This window comes from Myotis yumanensis, unplaced genomic scaffold (assembly GCF_028538775.1).
Source record: "Myotis yumanensis isolate MYYU_CA2020_CCGP unplaced genomic scaffold, mMyoYum1.0.hap1 SCAF_8, whole genome shotgun sequence".
NCBI lineage: Eukaryota > Metazoa > Chordata > Mammalia > Chiroptera > Vespertilionidae > Myotis > Myotis yumanensis.
Genome location: NW_027223759.1, coordinates 61,083,456 through 61,105,328, shown reverse-complemented (window position 1 = coordinate 61,105,328; position 21,873 = coordinate 61,083,456). Strand labels below are relative to the sequence as shown.

The window sequence follows — 21,873 nt, the reverse complement described above, 5'->3', positions numbered from 1 at the left end:
GCTCAGGGAAGCAGGGGCGGATCATGCAGGCCCGTTCGGTCAAGATAAAGAGTTGGAATTTCATTCAAGGTAAAAGGGAAAGCCAGTGGAGGGCAATGACTTCTTTATCTTATGCTTAAAATGGGTTCTTCTGGCAACTGTGTCAAGAATGGGTTGGAAGGGACAATCGCAGAAGCACAGAAACTAGTTAAGAAGCAATGCAGCCAGTCATCCAGGCTAGAGTGTGGCCAGCTTGTTCTAAGGTGGCGGCGGCAGAAAGTGCTGAGTGTCCCTAAGTCCTCCAGCTTTGGGGGCTTGCACGGAATACAAAGACAGTAAGATGCAAACTGCTGAATGGCTAGGAGAGTCCAGCTCCCTCCCTAATATTTCTGAGGAGCACGGAGCGGATGTTACATTTTCCTGGTGGTTCCTCAGCCCTTGCTCCTGCTCCCTAATCTAGACTCAGTACTTGATCCCCTCTCACTGTCCTGTGCTGCCCCAGCTGCTGCGAACACAACTTTCCTGATTCCCTAAGGCGGCGCTAACACAAGCCTAACGAAGGCCTAAAGCTCCCCAGACACGGGAGAGGGTAACAAAACACCCCAGCACCTGGACAGGCAACCTTCGCTTTATTATCCAGCATGCCTGTCGCCAGAGAGCTCTCTGGGCTGTTCCCATCTCTTTCTCCTCTAGTTCCCCGGTCCAAACTCCTTCTCTTGGGCCTCCAGGAGAAAATGTAAAAGTCCCATTAGCTTCACTATTAAGAGGAAGTTACCTTTGCTACTCACTATCTCAACCTCTCCCATCCAGATGGGGTTTGGGACTTTGCCTCTCACAAGTAGATGCCCAGGGACACCCTTTCCTGAATGAAAGGATGCTTTTTCCTTTGCTGAGGCCCTTTCATGTAGAAGCATCTGAAACTGGGTTTTTAAATTACACTTTTCCCCTCCACATTTGTATGCCCTCATTTAATCCTCATAGGAAGTAGATGTTATTTCCATTTATGAAGAAAAGCAACGCTAAAAGAGGAATAGTTTGCTGCAAGTCATACAACCAGTAAGGAATGGGCAGACAATTCATGACTGAATCCAGCCTGGAAGCTGGCAGACGCCTCCCCGCCCCCAGCCTACTCCAACTCCCCTGCACATAGGGTCCAAGAGCAAGGTCAAATTTCCCCTCCCAGCACCACCCCCTTCTCCTCTCACTTCTGGAAATCCTCTTTACCTAGATGACTAGCAATTCGAGAAAAAATTTTTTAGAGTTTGTATGACCAAAAAGTGTGTTCTAACTTAGTGCCATTTTTCCTCCTGAGAATAAGGTGGTTATTTTTTTTTTCTCTAAAGGACAAATTGTGTGTGCCCAGGAGATGGTACGTTATTCAAATTCATTGTACCTACCTTTAAATAAGAAGCATTCGTTTCCTAGGGATGCCTCAAGTGAAATGATGCCAGATGGCAATTCTTGTATTCTCCTAAGGGAGCTTAAGGGACAGAATGGTCAGAGCTCAGAAAGCTTCCTCCAATTAAGCTAAACTCACACCTCAGTGGGAAATAGGAAGCAAAAATACTAGCAAAGGCTATGGTGGTGGTCAGAGTAGTACCAAGAGGACCAGGAGGAGGAGGAGAAATAGTCACCAGTTGCTATTACCTTGTTGCCTGCACTGGGCCAGTCTCTACATGTACTGACTTGTTTAATCCTCATGTCAACTCTATTAAGTTGTTATTATTACCCCCATTTTGCTGCTGAAGAAATCAAGTCTTAGAGAAATTATTCGACGTGCCCAGATTAGAGGCTGTACCTTCTATTTTAAAAACATGTGGACTTTTAAAGCTCTTTAGTCATATAAGTTGGACAGAAAGCTGTGTGAAGCTCAGTGCCAAAGCCTCTTCCAGATAACAGGGCATCCAGAACAGACCAACATCGACTGGGGGTTGTTATTAAGGGTCAATGCATGAAGCAGATGACCATCACACCTACTGATAAATTAAGGTGAAAATTAAGTTGTATTTTGGGTGTACCATTTAATCATTGAGTTTTTTTCAATTAATCATGACTGAATGGATTTGATTGATTCATTCATTTACTCACTCATTGATTGGCTGACATATGTCAAGTATTGCAAGGCTCTGAGAACACAAAGATTAATAAGAGTCTGTATTTCAAGTCCTCTGTCTTCAAGTGGTTCAGAGGCTAGAAGAGGACAACAGTCTTCACAGGGTGAGACTCTCCCCGCCGCCCTCCTCCTACCCCCCAACCCTTTGCCCTCTCAAGACTCAGGTAACAGAAGGGGTCCTTCTGTCCTGTGACAAGAGATTTCTCAGCATATGGAAAAGGATTGTGCTAGCAGTGGTATTACCTTCCCAGTTTGTTTTCAGATTTTCTGTTCTCAGGTCAAACCCATGAAGTGGCTTTCTCTTCCTCCTTTTCCAGTTTTAGGATCAGAAGCTCCCTTTTTCCTTGTCTAACTGATCTATGGGGAGCAGAACATGATTGGCAACTAATACCTGAGGCTGAGACACAATTGCAGCTGGAACCTGGGGGAAGGTGGCTGTGAGGATGTAGGAGAAGGCAGGTAGGAGAAGGGAGGGACCATCCCGGAGGGGAGCTAGGACTTGAGAGAGAGTGCATTCTGTGCTGGGTAATGGGGGTGGCTAGGAAGGTGGTCTCCGAGAAAGATTCCGCACTCACAAATGTCGTTTTTCACAAAATAACATTGCCGTCTTATTGAATTAATGTTGCTTATTTGAATGGCATTTAATTTGTAGCTTTAAAATTTTTGATTTATGTATTTTGGTTTACATATATAAGTAATAAACATGACTCAAATATACTTGACTTTATATATGTACTATGGAGAATTTTAATAAAAATAATACTGGTGTCCATAGGATCATTTAACTTTCTATTTTTAAATTTAAGGTATAATTTATATACAGTAAAATTAGCTCTCTTTGTACACAGTCCTATGAATTGTAAGAAATGTATATAGTCATGTCGCCATCATTACAATCTATATATATAAAAGGCTAAGTGTCCATCCTTCCCACTGACTGGTAGCTATAATGTACACTGACCACCAGGGGGCAGACGCTCAATGCAGGAACTGCCATGATGTGCACTGGCCATTTACAGAGAAACGGCACCATGGACCTGGTGCCCACAAAGCAACACTTGGCTTCCCCCAAGTGGGACAAGGCCCCGCCACCACCCCAGAGTGACACCCCAGCAAATTGCAGCCAACGCTGCCGATACCCCATGGTGCAAAATGCAGCCCATAGCCCAGCCCAGCCTGGAAATGGTCGCTGTGGGTGCCGGGTAATGACATCATGTAGCAATGCCCAGCTTCCTCTCCCTAGTGACTAGCCGCCTTGGAGTTTCTTCAGTCCAGGAACACGACTTGCTTTATAGCCAGGTGCAAACATTTTACACTTTAACCAAATGTCTGCGAAGCGTTTTCCCTTGCCTCATCTCATTTGATCCTCACAGGCGTTCTGGAGTAGGTAGATAGGAGACTTGGTGGAATCCTATTTTATTTTCCTTATCCGGAAAACGAAGATTTAGAAAGTTTAGAAACTTGACCTGACTGAAAAGAAGTAAGAAATGGTGGACCTTGAAAATGACTTCAGGTTTGCTCACTGTACAGAATGTAGTCTAAGACTGCTGCAGTTAAATATTTTACCCTTTGTTCTCCCTGTATGATCTACAATAATAATCTGCTTCATGTTGATATTTACTGCTGTGTTGCTGACAATTACCTGAAAGAGAAGTTGGGGTGCTTCACTGGGCTGGAAAAAGTTTAGCTAAATCAGAAAGCAGGACTAATTAAGCAAGTTTATTCTTTATATATAAAAGGTTAAGTTGACTCGCGTATGCACAATACATATAAAGCTGTCACTGGTGCCAATCACACACATCTGTTTCCATCTGTCATTGTCGATCATGAATTTGGTTGACACTTCTATTTTAGAGAAAGGGCAAATAATGATATTAAAACATTTCTTTTAATTTATTTCCTTTCAATGTGCACCAGGACACTAGTCAAAATATAAAACAGTTCCATCATTCCATAAGTGTTCCCTATGCCATTTTGTGGTTAAGCCCTTCTTCACCCCTAGTTACCTCCTGGAAACCACCAATATGTTTTCTGTTCCTATATATGTACTTTTGCACGAATATCATATTAATGGAATTGAACAGTATGTAGCCTTTTAAAAAACACAAAAATATACCTAAATATCTTAATGGAAGTATAATTGACATAATACATTGCACATATTTAAGGATACAATTTGGTAAGTTTTGACATAGGTATACATTCATGAAACCATCATCACCATAAAAACAATTAGTATCTCCATTATCCAAAGTTTCCTCATGCCACCTTGCAATCCCAATTCCCATGCCTGCCCATCCCCCTTCCCAAGCAACTACTGATCTGTAATCTTTTGTGTCTGGCTTACCCTCAGCATAATAACTTTGTGACTCATGCATGTTGTGCATTTAAATAGTTCATTCCTTTTTATTGCTGAGCTGTATTTCATTTTATGCTCGATGTTATATGGTTATAACGCGTCTGCTGAAGTACATGGTTTCCAGTTGTGGACTATTACAAATAAAGCTGCTCTGAACCTTTGTGTGCAAGTCTTTATATGGGCTTGTGTTTACTTCACGTGGATAAATAACAAGTAGTGAAATGGCTGAGTCATAGAAGTGTAGGCTTGACTTTTTGAGAAACTGTTAAGTGGTTGTATTATTTTACATTCTCACCAGTGTATGAGGTCCAGTTCCTCCTCAACCTGGCCAACTCTTGCTTAGTCAGTCTTTTTAATAGTGATTCCTCGTGGTTTTGATTTACATTTTCCTAATGACTAATGCTGTTGAGCATCTTTTCATGTGCCTGTTTGTCATCTGTGTATCTACTTTGGTGAACTGTCTGTTCAGACCTTTTTTTTTTTTTTTTTTTTTTTTTTTTTTTTTTTTTTTTTTTTTTTTTTTTTTACAGAGAGGAAGGGAGAGGGATAGAGAGTTAGAAACATCGATGAGAGAGAAACATCGACCAGCTGCCTCCGCACATCTCCCACTGGGGATGTGCCCGCAACCAACGTATGTGCCCTTGACCGGAATCGAACCCGGGACCCCTCAGTCCGCAGGCCGATGCTCTATCCACTGAGCCAAACCGGTTTCGGCTGTTCAGACCTTTTGCCTACTTTTTTTTTCTTCTTTTTGCCGACTTTTAAATCCAATTATTTCCTTGAGTTTTGAGCTCTCTGTATAGTCTTTGTATATTATATACAAGATATGTGATTTACAAATATTTTGTCCCAGTGTGTGTCTTATCTTTTCATTCTGTTACCAGCATCTTTTGAAGTTTTCAAAGTTGATGAAACCCAACTTCCCATTTTTCTTTTATTGCTCATATTCTGGTAATATACCTAAAAAATCTTTGTCTATCCCAAGGTCACAAAGTCTTTCTTGTATGTTTTTTAATGAATTGTTATAGTTCTATGTTCTACAGTTAGGTCTGTATCTCATTTGGAGTTTATTTTTTGTATAGAATGCAAATTATTGATCAAGGTTCTTTAAAAATAGTTCGTGTGAACTTACGTTTTAGAAATACTGTAAAGTTTTCTCACATTGACAAGGGAAGGGAATAGGTAGTATCAGGAAGGGAGCATTTAGCCTAGCTGGCATGGCTCAGTGGTTGAGCGTTGACCTATGAACCAGGAGGTCATAGTTTGATTCGTCAGGGCACATGCCTGGGTTGCAGTAGGGGGCATGCAGGAGGCAGCCAATGGTTCTCTCTAATTATTGATGTTCCTATCTCTCTCTCACTCACCCTTCCTCTCTGAAATCAATAAAAATATTTTTTTAAAAGAAGGGAGCATATAGTTGAAACCTTTAATATTTTTTCTATTTTTTAAATAGGGGTAGACAAGAGGACACAAAAATCAAGAATTTCACACGCTATAGTCTCAATTGTTTTTTAAATTATTAAACAAGGTTGTTTGCTGAAGGTGGGTTAAGGAAAGGGGAGGAATTCTGAGCTGCCCATTGAAGTGTTGCAAGACCTCACGTATACAAGGAGTAGTACCTTCTGTGTGTTAAATTAGGTGCCTGAGGAGACACTCTTGTACATTTTCAGACCATCATGTCCCAGATTCTTATTTAGAAGCAGTTTTCTAATCTGCAATTCCCTTGAACTTTTCTTAAACTCTTCCTAGAATCTCTGCATGGAGTTGTTGGACCAGCACCTTCCTAAGCCTCCAAGAGAATCGGGGTCCAGACTTTGGGGAAAATGATGCCCTTATCTTACATGAGAGGGAAACTGTCTTTGGGGACCTCCCCCAACACTGAATCTTGGCTTGGCTTTTGCAAAACCATACCTAACATGTTTATTTTTTTTAAATTAAAATTAGCAACCTTTGGCATTTTCTCATTCCCTTCTCTCCTTGTACCTGTTCTTTCCCTTCCTGTTGCATGCGAACTTGTTCTCACCATGAGGCAGCTAAGAATATTAATTCAAGTGAGCATGTCAGTGTCACTCTAAAATAATGAGTTCCATACTAACACACTACATTGACACGGACCATTTAGAAAACGTTACATTTTGGGAAGTAGGGTCAGAATATATTTGCTGTGATTGAATACTTGCATTCACTACAGAATGAAGTCACTCCCATGCTTAAACTCTTCCAATAACTTTCCACTGAATTTAGAATAAAATCCAAAATCTCTCCCATGGTTTTGTTGTTGGTGGTGGTGGTTACCCCAGGACTGGGAATCACAAGGATCGTTTGGGGTTTTTTTCCCCATTTTTAAAAAAATTTTGTTTTATTGCTTAAAGTATTACAAAGAGTATTACATATGTCTCCTTTATTCCCCCCCCTCCTCTTGACTCCCCCCCGGCCTCCCCTACCCCCCAGTGTCTTGTGTCCATTGGTTATGCTTATAGGCATGCATACAAGTCCTTCGGTTGATCTCTTACCCTCCCCACCAACCCTCCCCGGCCTTCCCGCTGTAGTTTGACAGTCTGTTCGATGCTGCTCTGCCTCTGTATCTATTTTTGTTCATCAGTTTACAATGGTCTTTATTATCCATAAATGAGTGAGATCATGTGGTATTTCTTTCATTGACTGGCTTATTTCACTTAGCATAATGCTCTCCATGTCCATCCATGCTGTTGCAAATGGTAAGAGCGCCCCCATGGTTTAAACGACACTAGGTGATGTGGTCTATCACCACCTTTCAGACCTCATCTCCCACATGCATTCCAGCCACAAGCCTTTGTTTCCCTCAAACACACCAACCTATCCCACCTGCGGCCTTTGTACTTGCTATTCCCTCTCCTGTCACGTGATGGCCCCTGACCCTCGCTGACCTGGCTATTTCTCATGGGTTAGGTGCATCTCATTCCAAACTTGTGGATTCTATATTCTAAAAATCTCTTGAAATCGCCGAGGCCGGTTTGGCTCAGTGGATAGAGCGTCGGCCTGCAGACTGGAGGGTCCCAGGTTCGATTCCGGTCAGGGGCATGTGCCTGGGTTGCGGGCACATCCCCACTGGGAGATGTGCAGGAGGCGGCTGATCGATGTTTCTCTCTCATCGATGTTTCTAGCTCTCTGTCTCTCTCCCTTCCTCTCTGTAAAAAATCAATAAAATATATTTAAAAAAAAAAATCTCTTGAAATCGAAGCGATTTTTTTTTCTTAGAATCTAAAGGTTCTTTAGCCACATTTTATGGCTCATCTTCTTATCATGACTCCGAATACAATCCACTTATATTACGCTACTTCTGTGCCCCCAACATACAATGTTCTTTAATACTTTATCTTTCGCATGTCTTCTCTGCCTAACATCTCTTCCCTCTTCTTCACCTGGTTTAGCTTACACTCTTCTTTCAAGACATAGCTCAAATGCCACCTCCTCCCCAAAGCCCTTCTTGACCTGTCCCCTACCCTCCCAGTGCACCCCCCAGTCTGAGTTAACCAAGTTAAATGTATTCTCTACTATGGTGGGGTAGTTATTTGTTAACTTGTCTGAACAGTCTACACGACATAAAGCAGTGGTCCATCAAACCCTACTGTTCCCATCGATTGATACGGTGGTAACTGGTATGTGGCAGCCCAGCCAGGAATGGCAGTCCCCAGCCTCCGTTGCATCTTGGGGTGGCCATGTACCTAGTTCTTGCAGATGGAATGTGAGCAGAAGGCAGGCATGTCACTCTCAGGGCGGAAATCTTTAAGCAGCAGACACACCTCCTCCGTATTCTGTCCTCTTCAAGTTCGATGCAGATGGCAGCAAGGCCTTGGGGATGGTGGAGCCACAAGATGAAAGGACCTGGCCATCAAACTGGAACACCCACCCTGAATAATTATGGGAGAAATAAACAACTTCAAGGAATCTCTGGCTTATTTTGTTGTAAAGAAAAGCTGTTAAGAAGAATAAATACAAAAAAATATATATTGGTTTATAGGTAAATCTGTAGAAAATTCTGTTAAATTCAGTAGCATCTGATCCTTTTATATTTCTTGGCTCTTGTAAACTTTAAAATTTATTTATATAGTTGCAGTATTTGAAGGAAGGAAGACTGAAGGTCTGGATAACTAGAAAATCTCTAGCTGTTCCTCAACTACTTACTTTTTAAACAAATAGACTTAATTTTAATATTATTTTTAAAATATATATTTATTGATTTTTTACAGAGAGGAAGGGAGAGGGATAGAGAGTTAGAAACATCGATGAGAGAGAAACATCGATCAGCTGCCTCCTGCACACCCGCTACTGGGGATGTGCATGCAACCAAGGGACCCTTCAGTCCACAGGCATTGATCGGCTGCCTCTTGCATGCCCCCCACTGTAGATCGAGACCACAACTTGGGCATATGCCCCAACTGGAAATCCAACAGTGACCTCCTTGTTCATAGGTCGACGCTCAATCACGGAGCCACACCGGCAGAGCCATATTTATTTCTGACAGATCTTTGGGCCATTCCAAGAATACACAGGTCAGAAATTTTATGACTAAAAGCAGAAATACCCACATGTGATGTTATTAACACAGCACGGGCTATTTGTTTATAGATCTTTCCTACCAGATTAAGCAACCTAGGAACATACGTAGTTTCATTCTCTACATCCCTGCCCCCTAGCAGTTTCCAAGACTTGTAGGTACTCTGTTGAATTTTATTATGCTGATATATATGTATCCAAAGAACATTATTTTGGGACACTAGACAATGGGAGGGAGGAGATACACACATATCAACAAATCATTTGTAGCTAAAGTATTGTCATAAGGAAACTAGATAAGCACTTAATGGATTTTTGGCCAGGTTACTGGTGCACTGTATGCTGCTCACGTCATTGTGTTTCCTGTGAGCCCAAGGAGGGTGGGAATTCTGACTCTGCTTTCTTGCTGTCTGGACTCATGTACTTACACGTTGGCCAGCCTGACACAGTGAGGGAGCAGATAACTAATAAATCTCTCTGCAACCCATTTCTTCAGTGTCTTAAATGAAATGAACAATGTGGGTTTAAATTCCAGAGACCTATATAATTTCTTCCCCAAGGTCTTCCTTCAAAAAACTTTTTTAAAAAGGAAAATACATAACACTGTCACCTTTTCCTGAATCCCTAATGGGCTAATAAGCAAGCTGGTATGATTACACTTTGAAGAAACAAAAATACTTTAAAAAAAAAAAAAAAAGCCCAAGTTTTCCTTTGACTTTAATGACTTCCAGCTCATTTCCTTTAAAATACTGGCCCTGAATTGCAAATTACTTCATGGTCTTTTTTAAGTGAGCTCTTCCTAGACTGACAGAGCCAGCTGCAGTGCACTGTCTATGGAAATGATATCATCAACACTCTGCCCTTGAACCAGACACACTCTCACACCTGGCTCCTTTTCACAGCAGGAACAGAATATGAGCTTGCTTACAGCCACGGTACTCAGAAAGGAATCACTTCTACACTCTACCTGTTGGCAACTTAATCAAAACAAAGTCTGGCATGAATTTGCTGAATCATCTTTTAAAGTAAAAGTTGTTTTAATTTTAATATATTACTAATGTTTAAAGTGTTAGCTTGTTTTCTAATATTCAAACATGTTAATTATAATTGATTTTGATACTGTCACACTAGAAAATTTTAATTTGTTTACATTCATTATTCATTAGATATATTTATGTCTTATACTTCTCTGTCCAACTTAGTATCCAAATTATGACTAGCATTGTTTAATTATAATTAGATAACAATTTATTAATTTGTTAAATAAAAATATAAAAATTTAAATTACAACTAAGTCATTTTCATAACTGGCATAAAAGTTAGACTTTGCATTCCACAATCCAATTCCCTATAGAATGCCACTGTTAACCACTTACTGCAGTTCCCGTCTGACTTTTACTCATATGTCAACTTTACCTTTTCATGGATGGGCTGATATTCATTTTAGGGATAGCAAATGATTTGTCTGAATAAAATGACTCTGTTACTTAATTAAATAATAATATAAGAACAAAATAGTTTAAAGCCATATTCACCACAAAAATGTGTAAATTTATGCCATACATTTTATTACAGTAACGTTCTTCTCTGGCAAATATATTAATAAAGTAGTTCATTAAACTATAAATTTTAATTTGGCTCTTATTCATCAAGTACAAAAACAAGTAGGTGATTTTATAATCTCAAAAAGATTTTACATTTTCATAAAAAAAAATGAGTGCCACTCTCTACAATACATTAAGTTTTATTAAAATGAAGCCAAAGTGTTAACACATTTACATATACTAATAAGACCACTGAGCATTTTAAAGTTATCACTTCTTTCTGTCTAGGTAAATCAATCTTTTCCATGTTTTGTCTATTACCTTCCCACTTTTAAAAAGTGAACACACATTAATAAATTTAATGATGAATGTAAATTTTAATTAAATTTAATTTCCATTAAACTGCCCTTATTTTCCACCCTGTAATATCATGGGAACTTACAGAAAATACACAGAGACAAACATTAATTTTATGTTTTTGTTTTACATGCAGTTCCACAGAACATCACCCACCTATGAAATGTGAACAGAGCCTTGTGTGCACTGAGGCCGCCCGAGTTCATCACCAGGCTGTCTCCAAGGCCAGCGCTGGCTTACTGTGCCACCTCTTATACAAAGCCTCTTGACTCACCCACTGAAAATACCTCTTTTTTTAATCTCACTGCATTTTGCTTGTATCTTTTAAAAATAACCATCTGAATGGAGATTATCTATGCTCAAGAGTTCTTTAAAAATGATAAAATTATCAAGTGATGGAGATTCTATCAAAATCCTTGAAACTTGCAGTTGAGGTTGCAAATGTTACTGCATCAGTGAATTAACTTTTACTAATCATCTTCATCTCTCTTCAGAATGTACCAAAAAAAAATAATGGAAATATGGTAGAATATTATTTGGGAGTCTAAATACTAGAAGCTTCCAAACATTGGAAGTATTTCAAAAAGATTTCATCAGTTTGAAGCAGATGATTTTGCAAGAATGTAAGGCATGTAGTGATGTGAATGACTGGTCACTCAGCCCAGCTCATGGTATCTTCAAAAGGTTGGTACCAGTCATAAGGAACATATTAAAAAAGACTACCAGAGGCTATTTCATGTTGTAAAAATCTCATTTTTTTCATGGGACAAAGGTTATTTACTAACAAAAGGAGGATATTTCAGATGTGAAAACTAAAAAACAGGAGGGCATGAAGGATCATGAAGATGACTCAGCTCTTTTTCCAGAAGCGCTGTTTGTAGCATGCACTATTTCAATGTCTGTGGATGCTGATTAAACTCTGGTACATTCCTGACGTTCCTAGATGCAGATCCATACAGAATTCAAAGGAATATATATATGTTTTTTATTGATTTCAGAGAGGAAGGGAGAGAAAGAGAGAGATAGAAACATCAATGATGAGAATCATTGACTGGCTGCCTTCTGCATGCCCCTACTAGCGATCAAGCCTGCAACCCAGGCACGTGCCCTTGACTGAAATCAAACCAGAGACCCTTCAGTCTGCAGGCCGAAGCTCTATCCACTGAACCAAACTGGTTAGGGCTTTCAGGCCATTTTAAGGAAATAAGTTTGATTTCTACCATAAGAATTAGTGAAAAAAACATATAATCACCTTGAATCCCTTTTAAAATAAGGCAGAATTAGCCGTGGCTGGTGTGGTTCAGTTATTTGAGAGTCATTCCATGCATTGAAAGTTCGCCAGTTTGATTCCCAGTCGGGGTACATGTCCAGGTTGCCAGTTTGATCCCTGATTATGGTGGATGTGAGAGGCAGCCAATCAATGTTTCTAACATTGATGTTTCTCTCTCTCTTTCTCTCTCTCGCTTTAAAAATAATAATTTTTTTTTAAAAAAGGCAGCATTCAATAAGAATTGAGATAAGAATGGAGCAGTATGCTATAATCACATAGGTAAGAAAAACTATCCATGGAGGAAAAACCCCCACAAAAATATTAATTCATTCATTCGTCACAACATATACATTGAACACCTGTTATACACCAGGCACCATACTCAGCACTGAGAGATATAAACTAGTAAACACAACACGTATGGTCAAGTATGGTCACTAGTGCCTCGGAGCTTACGTTCTAGTGAAAGGGAGAAAGACCAACATTCAAATAAGCATGTGCATGTGGGTGACTCCTCTCCCCCAACCTTTTCCCCTCACTTTTCTTCTGTTCACTATCAACCATTCTTATGGATGTTCACTTTAATAATATAAATTTTAAATGACTCAACTTTCCTCACATTTTAAGACAAATTAATCACACAGCCTGGTCACTGTATAGCAAGTTCATGTCTACTTCAAATTTCCAGAAGTAAAAGGCAGAATGCTCTCTCTTAATTGACTACGTTCCATAAAAGGTTCCTAGAGAGGACCAGGACAATCTTTTTTGCATTTGCATAATGCAACCATCACACCTTCACAATGGCCCTGGCTAATCCCAGAACTACCATCGCCAAGTATGCACACATTCAGAGAATAAACCAGAATAAAAACACTGACAACATAGACGTGTGAATAGTAATTATAATTAGCCCTTTCTAAAAGAAAAGGTGTATGTACTAGTACATAACAGAGTAACAACTTAACTCAAATCTTTTTTCTTTTTACTCAGTAAAGTATAGAGACAATACTGTATCCCAGGTTAACATGCAACTTTTAAAAAAAGTTAATGTACATATTAAACATGGAAATTCTCCAGTAAAATCTTGTCATCTCCCCCCAAATATATCTTGGTATCATTCCTTTATTTCATTATGAACAAGGTCCTACAACTGGTCACCTGACCCTATGCCTTACATTTCTGTAGTTGAACATTTCAGTAAGTTATGAACACGAGAATGTTGTTAGAAGTATAACGAAGTAACACACTTGCAAAGAATTGATTGTACTGCTTTACCAATGGAGAGGTCCCTACTCCAATCCACCACTCCCTCCCAACCTGAGCGCAATCATAAATACCCCCAACCATCCAGGAAGTTGTCTTATCCAGAAGCCCTGAAGCATCATCTCCCTAGGTACCTACCACATCAGCACTGAAAAAACATGAAAGCACCCAAATGCTCTAAGAGCATCACTTTTTGCATCATTCCTGAGCGTAAAATCTTCCCTAGGACACAGAGAAATACAAGTTCATAAAATAATAAAGACACAAGATAAATTTTCTGCCTCTTCTTTCATACAAATTTTGAATCAAAACCTTTTGCCATATTAGAAATTCAAATAAAACAAACCTAAACATTTTCAAAAGGTTTTCTAGTTTGTTTGTTGTATTAAATGCGATTTCAATTATGTTGATATACATAGAGCTCAACTGGGCAGGGGCAGTTATACAAAGAGACTAGCTGGAACACATTTTCATATAGGTTTCACCAGGAAAATACAATAAGGAAGATTAATATCTATAAGAATTTGTCATATTTAAAATCAATATAATTAGTAAAATGTATTTTAAGAACAAATAAAAATTAGTATACATTTTTTCATCTCTATCAACCAAAAAGAGCCCTCATTAGACATAATTATACTTCCCCCCTTAATGTGTTATGTTGAACATTAACCCAGAAAATATCTTTAAAAGTGCTCTGCAGGTATCACCTTACCTCAAGGAACACAATGTAAGAAAAGGCTATTTGAATCTAAAGAACTAGTTTCAAGCAAAAATTATTAGAGAAATTCTGTATATCGCCGATGTTAGAAGTTTGGGGGAAGATAAGAGAGTATACATTTCGGTAATTTAAAATCATATGCACATTTCATTTTCCATGCAAGATGATTTAAAATATGAATACAATGTAATTGTAACTCACTGAAAATACAGTCAAGTCTTTGCCCCTAGACTTTACAGTCATACTCAATGGAAAAGAAAAAAAAAATAGAAACAATGTATGAAAACCATAAAAGGGTGCTTCAAAAACTCTGGTTTCTAAGTAGAATCTAAACAGAAGGAGGATTTTGGTATCCACACACAATATGGCTTAAGATCTAAATGCTATGTATGACTCAAAACTGCTAACTACTGAATATGAGAATTAAGAGGATACTCTTAGAAAAGCAACCAACTTTTACTAAGGTTGTACAACACACAATTTAATTTTCTGTGTGTTAAACTATTTTTAAAAACTGAAATAGAGTTCAGTTTTCTAGTTCCCACATTAACTAACATCAGGGTCACAAAATACTTGCATTAGGAAAGAGAAAAAATGGGTTCACTCATGTTTCCTTAAACTGGTTTGTTGAAGGTTATGGTGGGTATTTTCAATTTCAAGGCTTTTTACTCAAATAAAGCACAAATTGAGAATCAGAACTCTCAGGGCTGTGTCATCAGTAAGCCAAGCACACACCCACAATTATTAAAGGACTTACAAATCAACACGAATCACTGTTAGGCACTTCAGTACAGACTATGGGGATTTTCTACCAAAAAACTACCTAGCAGGCAAGGCCATAAAGATTGAAGCTTTAGCTTTTAGAACATACAGGGCTAGACAATTGATAAGAAATACTGCATAATTAACCCATCTGTATCCTGGTACAATTTCTTTACAATCCCACACACAATTTTAGGGTTTAATAGAAGCGGTTAGTTTTTAGCATCCAAAGTTTTAAAATGGTCTTTCTTTACTTCACTATGAGGATCTTAAAATTATCACACATCCTTTGAGGGAGCATGATACTGAAGTTTTAGTTTTGTATAAGTAGAACTTGAAAAAAGTGTTTTCTATATTATGTCTGTATCTACACAGAGTCAGCACACAACAGTTGATAATTTTTATATCTTTTAAAGCCCATTTCAACAGGTTTATTTTGTAAAGATAAATTTCTCATTACTAATTCCTTTAGGCAACTGTTTATCTTTTTTAAGTAAACACGAGGAAAAAAATGGAATATGGCCTGTGGTTTTATGGATGTAAAGATGTCTTCAGGTTAAACACTATCCATAAATTTGGCCTGACATATTTTCCCAACTGAAACTATTTGTACTGGTACTCTCCAAAATGTAACCTATTTTTGGTAATGGGAAGACAATACTCATATCATGTAGTCCTTTCCATATCTAACTTTTTAGGTCAAGGAGCTGGCAGAGTCTAGATAGTTCTCTTATCCTTCTGAATCTACTTTTCAGCATGTGAAGCTAAAATTAAGAAGCATTAAAATGTTAAATACGGTATAATTTTAAAAACTCTACTTTGGCATTTGTATGCTGAATACACAGCAAGCCAGTATTGCTCTGACAATACTGACAAGTCTGACAATACTCTCTAACGAGCAAAGACCAATCTCTGAATCAAGCCAGTTGTGAGAGGATAGCAAAGAACTAGAGAACCTACTTAGACACTAGTGGTTTGGGGAACAATGGATACAGGAAAGTTTAGAATACCTCCAGGACAGATAACATATCTTCATTGTTGGTGAATCAAGATACAGGAGAGCAAGGGATGGCTGAGTTGTGGGAAAGCTGATCCTGAAGCAAGAAGTTCCAGATTTTATTTAGACAGTGGGAGGGATCAAAGTTAAGTCATGCAAAGAAACCTGTCTCTACCTAGCTGTGAAAGATGGATCGATGCCAAAATACAACTGGGCAACTGAGAGACAATGACCCCAAAGCCCACAGATAATCTGGGATGTGCTGCTGTCCCCTATATACAAAGCAGAACGCACTACAGATATATTCCCAAAAATGCCTGCAGAGAAAACTAGAAAATTGTCTACAGTTTTTCTATTTACACTAATATAAACAGATTTCGAGGTTGTCTGTACTGTATGTGGTTGCTGTAGTCACAGCAACAAATGTAAAGTGCCTGTAACAGAGGGTATAATAGAATCCCACCTCTAGGCATCTTAATACTATACACTCAGACAAAAAGTGAAAAGAATATCTCAGGGACTTCCTGACTCTCCTCTGTGATATCACTGTAACTACCTACGAGGCACTTTTTAAAGACCAGAAACTCTTCTATTGCGTGCTACACTTGTAAAAATCACTTTACCTGCATTAAAAATGCCAATCAACAGTGCTAAAGCTGACTGGCATTTTTTATTCTTAAGGCAAAATGTCATATTCCCTACCAACTTCCCCCTGGTCCCCAAAATACCTGCCTTCGTTGTATTCTTTGCCCATGGTGAGAGCCAAAGAAGATAGAACTGAAAATTTCAAACAACTCAATATACTGTGTAAGATATATTTTATAAATGCTAGTATGGCAAAATTTAACTTACTTAAATGCTTATACCATATGGCTACTGTACCAAGATATCAAGAGAAGTCATATGACTTTCAAAATTAGTAGCAAACATGGGATATTTAAATCCAGCCACATGTACTGAGGTATGAAGCTTTGTTCTTTTCAAAGTTGAGCACAAAATAAAATGTTTGTTTATAGCCAAGAGTAGCGTATTAAAACCAAAAGCATTGCCCTTTGCTTAAGTCCACTTAAACTACATATAAACTGCCAATATGATCTCCATCTTAGAATTAACACTGTTAAAATGATTTTGATGCATTTTCATACATGAATTTTAATTTTGGTTTTATGCACAAGTATATAGGTAACACATTTCCAATGCTTAGCCTAGAATAGTATAACATAACAAAAAATCATGTTTTGCAAATGTGGTATAAGATTTCATGCATTCTCATGATGCCATGTCAATAATCTATTACACTAAACCATCTGCAACAATGTAGTGTACGCTTTAAACACCCCATTAGAATAAATTTTAGCCAACACTCTGATGACAAGGGAATGTGCTGGTATACTGCTGAACTGATGTGGCTGCAATCCAAGAGAGTGAACGTGGTTTTTCACATTAAAAAATAAAAAGGATAGCCCTAGCTCATTGGATGGAGCATCAGCCAACGGACTGAAGGGTCCCAGGTTCGGTTCCGATCAAGGGCAGGTACTTGGTTGTAGGTTCCTCCCCAGCCCAGGCCCTGGTCAGGGCCCAGGCAGGAGGCAACCAATCAATGTGTTTCTCTTACACTGATGGTTCTCTCTGTCTTTGCCTCTCCTACTCTCCTTAAAAATCAATGGAAAAATATCCTTGGGGGAGAATTAACAAAAAACAAACAAAAAAATAAATAAAAAGGATAAAAGGTGTGGATTTGTTGGGCTACTGTATAGAATATTTTTCTCTGATGAAACTGCAATACCTACAATATATATTTGGGTTTTAAAGGAGTTTTTAATATATAACAAGTAATTCCTTATAGTTATTTGAAAAAAGTATGAGAACATATGAACAAATAAAGCTTAGTAATTTAGAATTTACTTTTGTAAAAGTTGACAAATAATAAAATATTATACTTGCATTTTGAACATTATAATATAAATATAAAACACAAAACATCCAACATTAAACACTGATCATCTCCTATGCCCGAGTTGAACTTAGATAGTGAGCATTTTAATTTTGTAGAAAGGAACTTTTAAAGTTTTGTCAAGGCTTACAGTATATACTTTTATCCCTCATCAAAATCTTCACAAAATCTAAAAGGCTGGTATTAAAAGGAATTATTTTTTTCTTGAATATTCTAAAACATGCCAGCTTGGATTACTGTTCAGATTTTCAGGGACTGCGTATTCAAGAATATATCTGAACACATTTAGTTAGGTAAGTGTTTACAGTTACAACAGAAATATCTGTGACTTTTCAGATATTGAAAAAAAAACACAAAACCTACACAAACATAGAAGGTGTTTTGGGGCAAGTTATTTCTTAGAAAAAATAATGCATTATGTTGATCAATTTTTAAAATAAATTCTTAAAAGCACTAAAAAAATTTGTATTTTATACTTGCCAAACAATACATTCACGTGTTATAAGAAGATAAAAGAAAACACAGATAAAAAATCTCAAACTATTTCAAAAGTTAAGAATTAAAAATGTTCAAATTAACAAATTATCTTTGTTGCTTGGAAAATATGCTTTACTTTTCATTTCAAATTCACTTTAAATGCTTGACAAATAATTTAATACTTAAGAAGAATCTAGCTAAATTATTTGATAATATTTATAAGGTGACACTTCTCTGGATAGACATTTCACACAACAGTTTTCCATTAATGCTGAAAATCAGTTGGTAATTTTAATCACAGTTAATAATTGATTAATGGATTAACAATTTACTCAGTAATTTAGATGGCATACGGTCTCATAAAGGGAACAATCAGATAACTGCTCAATGTGCAATTGTGCCCATTAGTAATTCTAAGAACTTGATAGATATTTCACTCATTGGATTACATGTTTGTATGTATGTGATTTGAACAACAATAAAACATAGGTATCCAATGTCAAACTTTTTTTCTTTCTTTTTTTAAAGAGCAGCTCAATGATTTTGGGGGTTGATTAGTACAATGCAGAGAGCATAGGGGAAAAGTACAAATTGGCACTTAAACCAATGCCAGTATTCATTTCATTATTGTTATAATTAAGAATATTATTAATTTTTGTTATTCACTTTTCTTTAGAACATAAATCAAAGCCATTAACTTGAGGTTGAGGTATACACAATACATACACAAATGCAAAATACTTTTCATAAGTAACATTACATTTTAAAATACCAGAAACTGAATATCTGTGCTGATTTATATTTTGACTTAATGGAACAAAAAGAGAACATTCAACAAAAGAGGGTTATACTGATAATAAAGCTCTTAAAGTTTTAAAAAATGTCTTCCTCTCCTTTTGTACTTACCACAGGCTACATACACAATGTCTTGAGAGGATTCATTAGGAGAAAAATGTCAATCACAGCTTTAAGACCTGGCTTTGGAAGAAACTAATGAGAAAGCGATTGGAAGGTGAGGCTTCGTCTTCGTTTTCAAATAAGTGGTCTTAATTTTTCTTCTTATAGAAAAAGTTTAAATCAGTTTACTATAAATATATCCGAACCATTAATTTTTGGAGCTTTCAGGTAAAGTCCAGCACTTCGTTTATATAAAGTCTATGAGAAGAAGTCAGTAGAGATCATCTAAGTTTAAGTCGTGACATCATCCATTCCAGTCCTTGGCATAATCTATACAGAAAATGAAATAATCTGATCAAATTCTCAACTAAGAAGCTATAAATAGCAAACTAAAACAAGGTGTCATTTTTTCATTTACTTAAACAACCAAGGTTAAAAAATCAATACTGTTCCATGTCGGTGCTGTTGTGGTGAAGCCATACTCTCAAGACACAGTACATCCGTGCTTTCTCATTTGTTTTGTTTCTAGTGCCTAGAACACTGACTGACATATAAAAGCTCAGTGATTATATAAATACCCATGGAAAGTATTTAGCTATACATATTCAAGAGTATTTAAAATATCAATACCCTCTCTATCCTCTTTTCTATTTCAAGAAATACATCCTAAAAAAATAAGACATAAAGACAGATTTATGTATAAAGACTATCAAAACATTTTTAATAGGAAAAAGAATTTAAATGTCTAGAAATAGAGAAAAATTTAACAAATTATGGACCATTCATATGATGAAATATTAAAAACTTCCTTTCAAAAACTACTTTACAATATGATAAAATGCTCATTATTTAAATGAAGTAAAATTGCAGGATATTAAATATATAGTAGAGCTGTTAAAACAGAGTACATACATAATATGTCTGCTACATCTATATATTTACATTTTTTGAAGGAAGTAAAACCTCTAATCACTAATACCAGTTATCACTGAATAAAGGGTAACTGAGCATAATCCAAAATACTATAAAGAGATGTTCATTGTGGTAAAGAAAATGTTTAGCAAGAGAAAAATGATTGTACATATGTTACAACAAAATAAACTGTTATGAAGCATTAACCATTGCCTATCAAGAGCTTTTACAGACATGAGAAACTGAAAACTCAGATTTTTGTGCAAGTATGAGTCTAACAATATAAAAGAAGATAGAAATAGAAAAAAAAAAGGCAATGAGGTAAATAAATGATTGCTTCAGTGTTGGCCCAGACTGTGCTAAGCACTTAATATCCATTATCTTAATATTTCTTTACAACAGTGAGATCAGAACCCTTCCCATATTAGAGGAAACCTGGGCTTGGAGAGGTTAGCAAATGGCAGAGATAAGAGTCAAGGCTGACCAACACTAAAACCAAAAATTCAGATCAAGGCAGCCAAACCACAATAGGGGAACATCTCCTCCAAAACCAAACACTTCCACTTGCTGACTGCTGCAAATGGAGGCCCTCATACACCAAGAATTGAAAAGATACCACCAGCTACCTAGTTCCTCTGTCAGAAATGAATCTGCCAGAGTTCATATCCATCCTAACTAATGATATATTTTCTACACAATTTCTCAAAGTATATAAGCTAAGTATTATATAATTCCTAGACGATTTGTCTTTGTGGTCAAATTTAGTATTACATTAGTGCTTTCGCTTAAAGTCCTTCCATAGAAAAAGATATATCTACAGGTATCTCGACATGTATTAAACTATTTGACAGAAACATGTAACATTTTTACTTAAATGAATATGTGGAGAGTTGGTATTATCTATGAATTGTTCTTTAAATGAACAGATTTGCTTTTTTGAGGTTCTAATTAAGCTCTCTAAATGTCTGTAATTAGATAACAGTACCTTCTATTTCACTAAGATTCAACTTCATCTTCAATTTAATTATTTTTCTTTGTTTTTAAAAGGTACATACATAACAGATTCTAAAGAGAGGTCTTAATTTGGGGTTGAGGTTCTTCTTCTGGTATTAGGAAAGGGCAGAAGCTTGGGGCATAAATAGATGAATTAGCTGAAGTGGGAGAAATTCCCTTCCTTCCAAAACCATGATGATAGTTAAAGCCATATAATGACTTATTGAAACTATCTGTGCCCCAAGCTTTTACCCTTTCCTAACAGCTGAAGAATCACAACTTGAAGAACCCAAATTTAAGACTCTAGAATCCTTCATCTCCAATTTAATTATTTTTTTCTCTGCTTTTAAATATATATAGATCTACCACATTTTAGAAAAACAACTACAACAAAAGTATTATTTCATTTGCTCAGCCTTTTAACCTTTTATCCTATTTCTAACCTCCTCTATTCCATCTCTCCTAACAGGACTCTCCATCTTTCTGGTCACTGACGTTATATTTAACAACGCTGACAACCACTTCATTTTTGAAATCCTCTCACTTCTGGGCACTAGACTCCCGAAGACTATTTATTGTCTTCACTAACTGAATATAGACAGAGACCCCCCCTAAAAGCTAGTAACCTTTGAAAGTCCTAGCAAAGGTCAGGGCTGTGCACCACCCAGTTAATTTAGACACCACCCAGTTAATCTAGATAATGGTAGCTAAAGCATTATCCCCACCTTAGCTCACTGAA

At 37.2% G+C, this 21,873-nt stretch overlaps 1 protein-coding gene across 3 annotated transcripts in view; it reads right to left on the bottom strand.

Moving 5' to 3' along the window:
* Positions 1-6,917: 6,917 nt before the first annotated feature.
* ARL5A (ARF like GTPase 5A) overlaps positions 6,918-21,873 on the bottom strand; it is a 34,827-nt gene continuing 19,871 nt past the window's right edge. For 2 of the 3 annotated variants that reach the window (XM_070423005.1, XM_070423006.1), the window contains exon 6: positions 17,782-19,559. In XM_070423005.1, the coding sequence (XP_070279106.1) occupies positions 19,511-19,559 (49 nt within the window). In that variant the 3' untranslated portion in view covers positions 17,782-19,510. Of the gene's footprint in view, positions 8,342-17,781; positions 19,560-21,873 lie in introns of those variants that run through there. The other variant, XR_011472431.1, reaches the window with a different exon arrangement.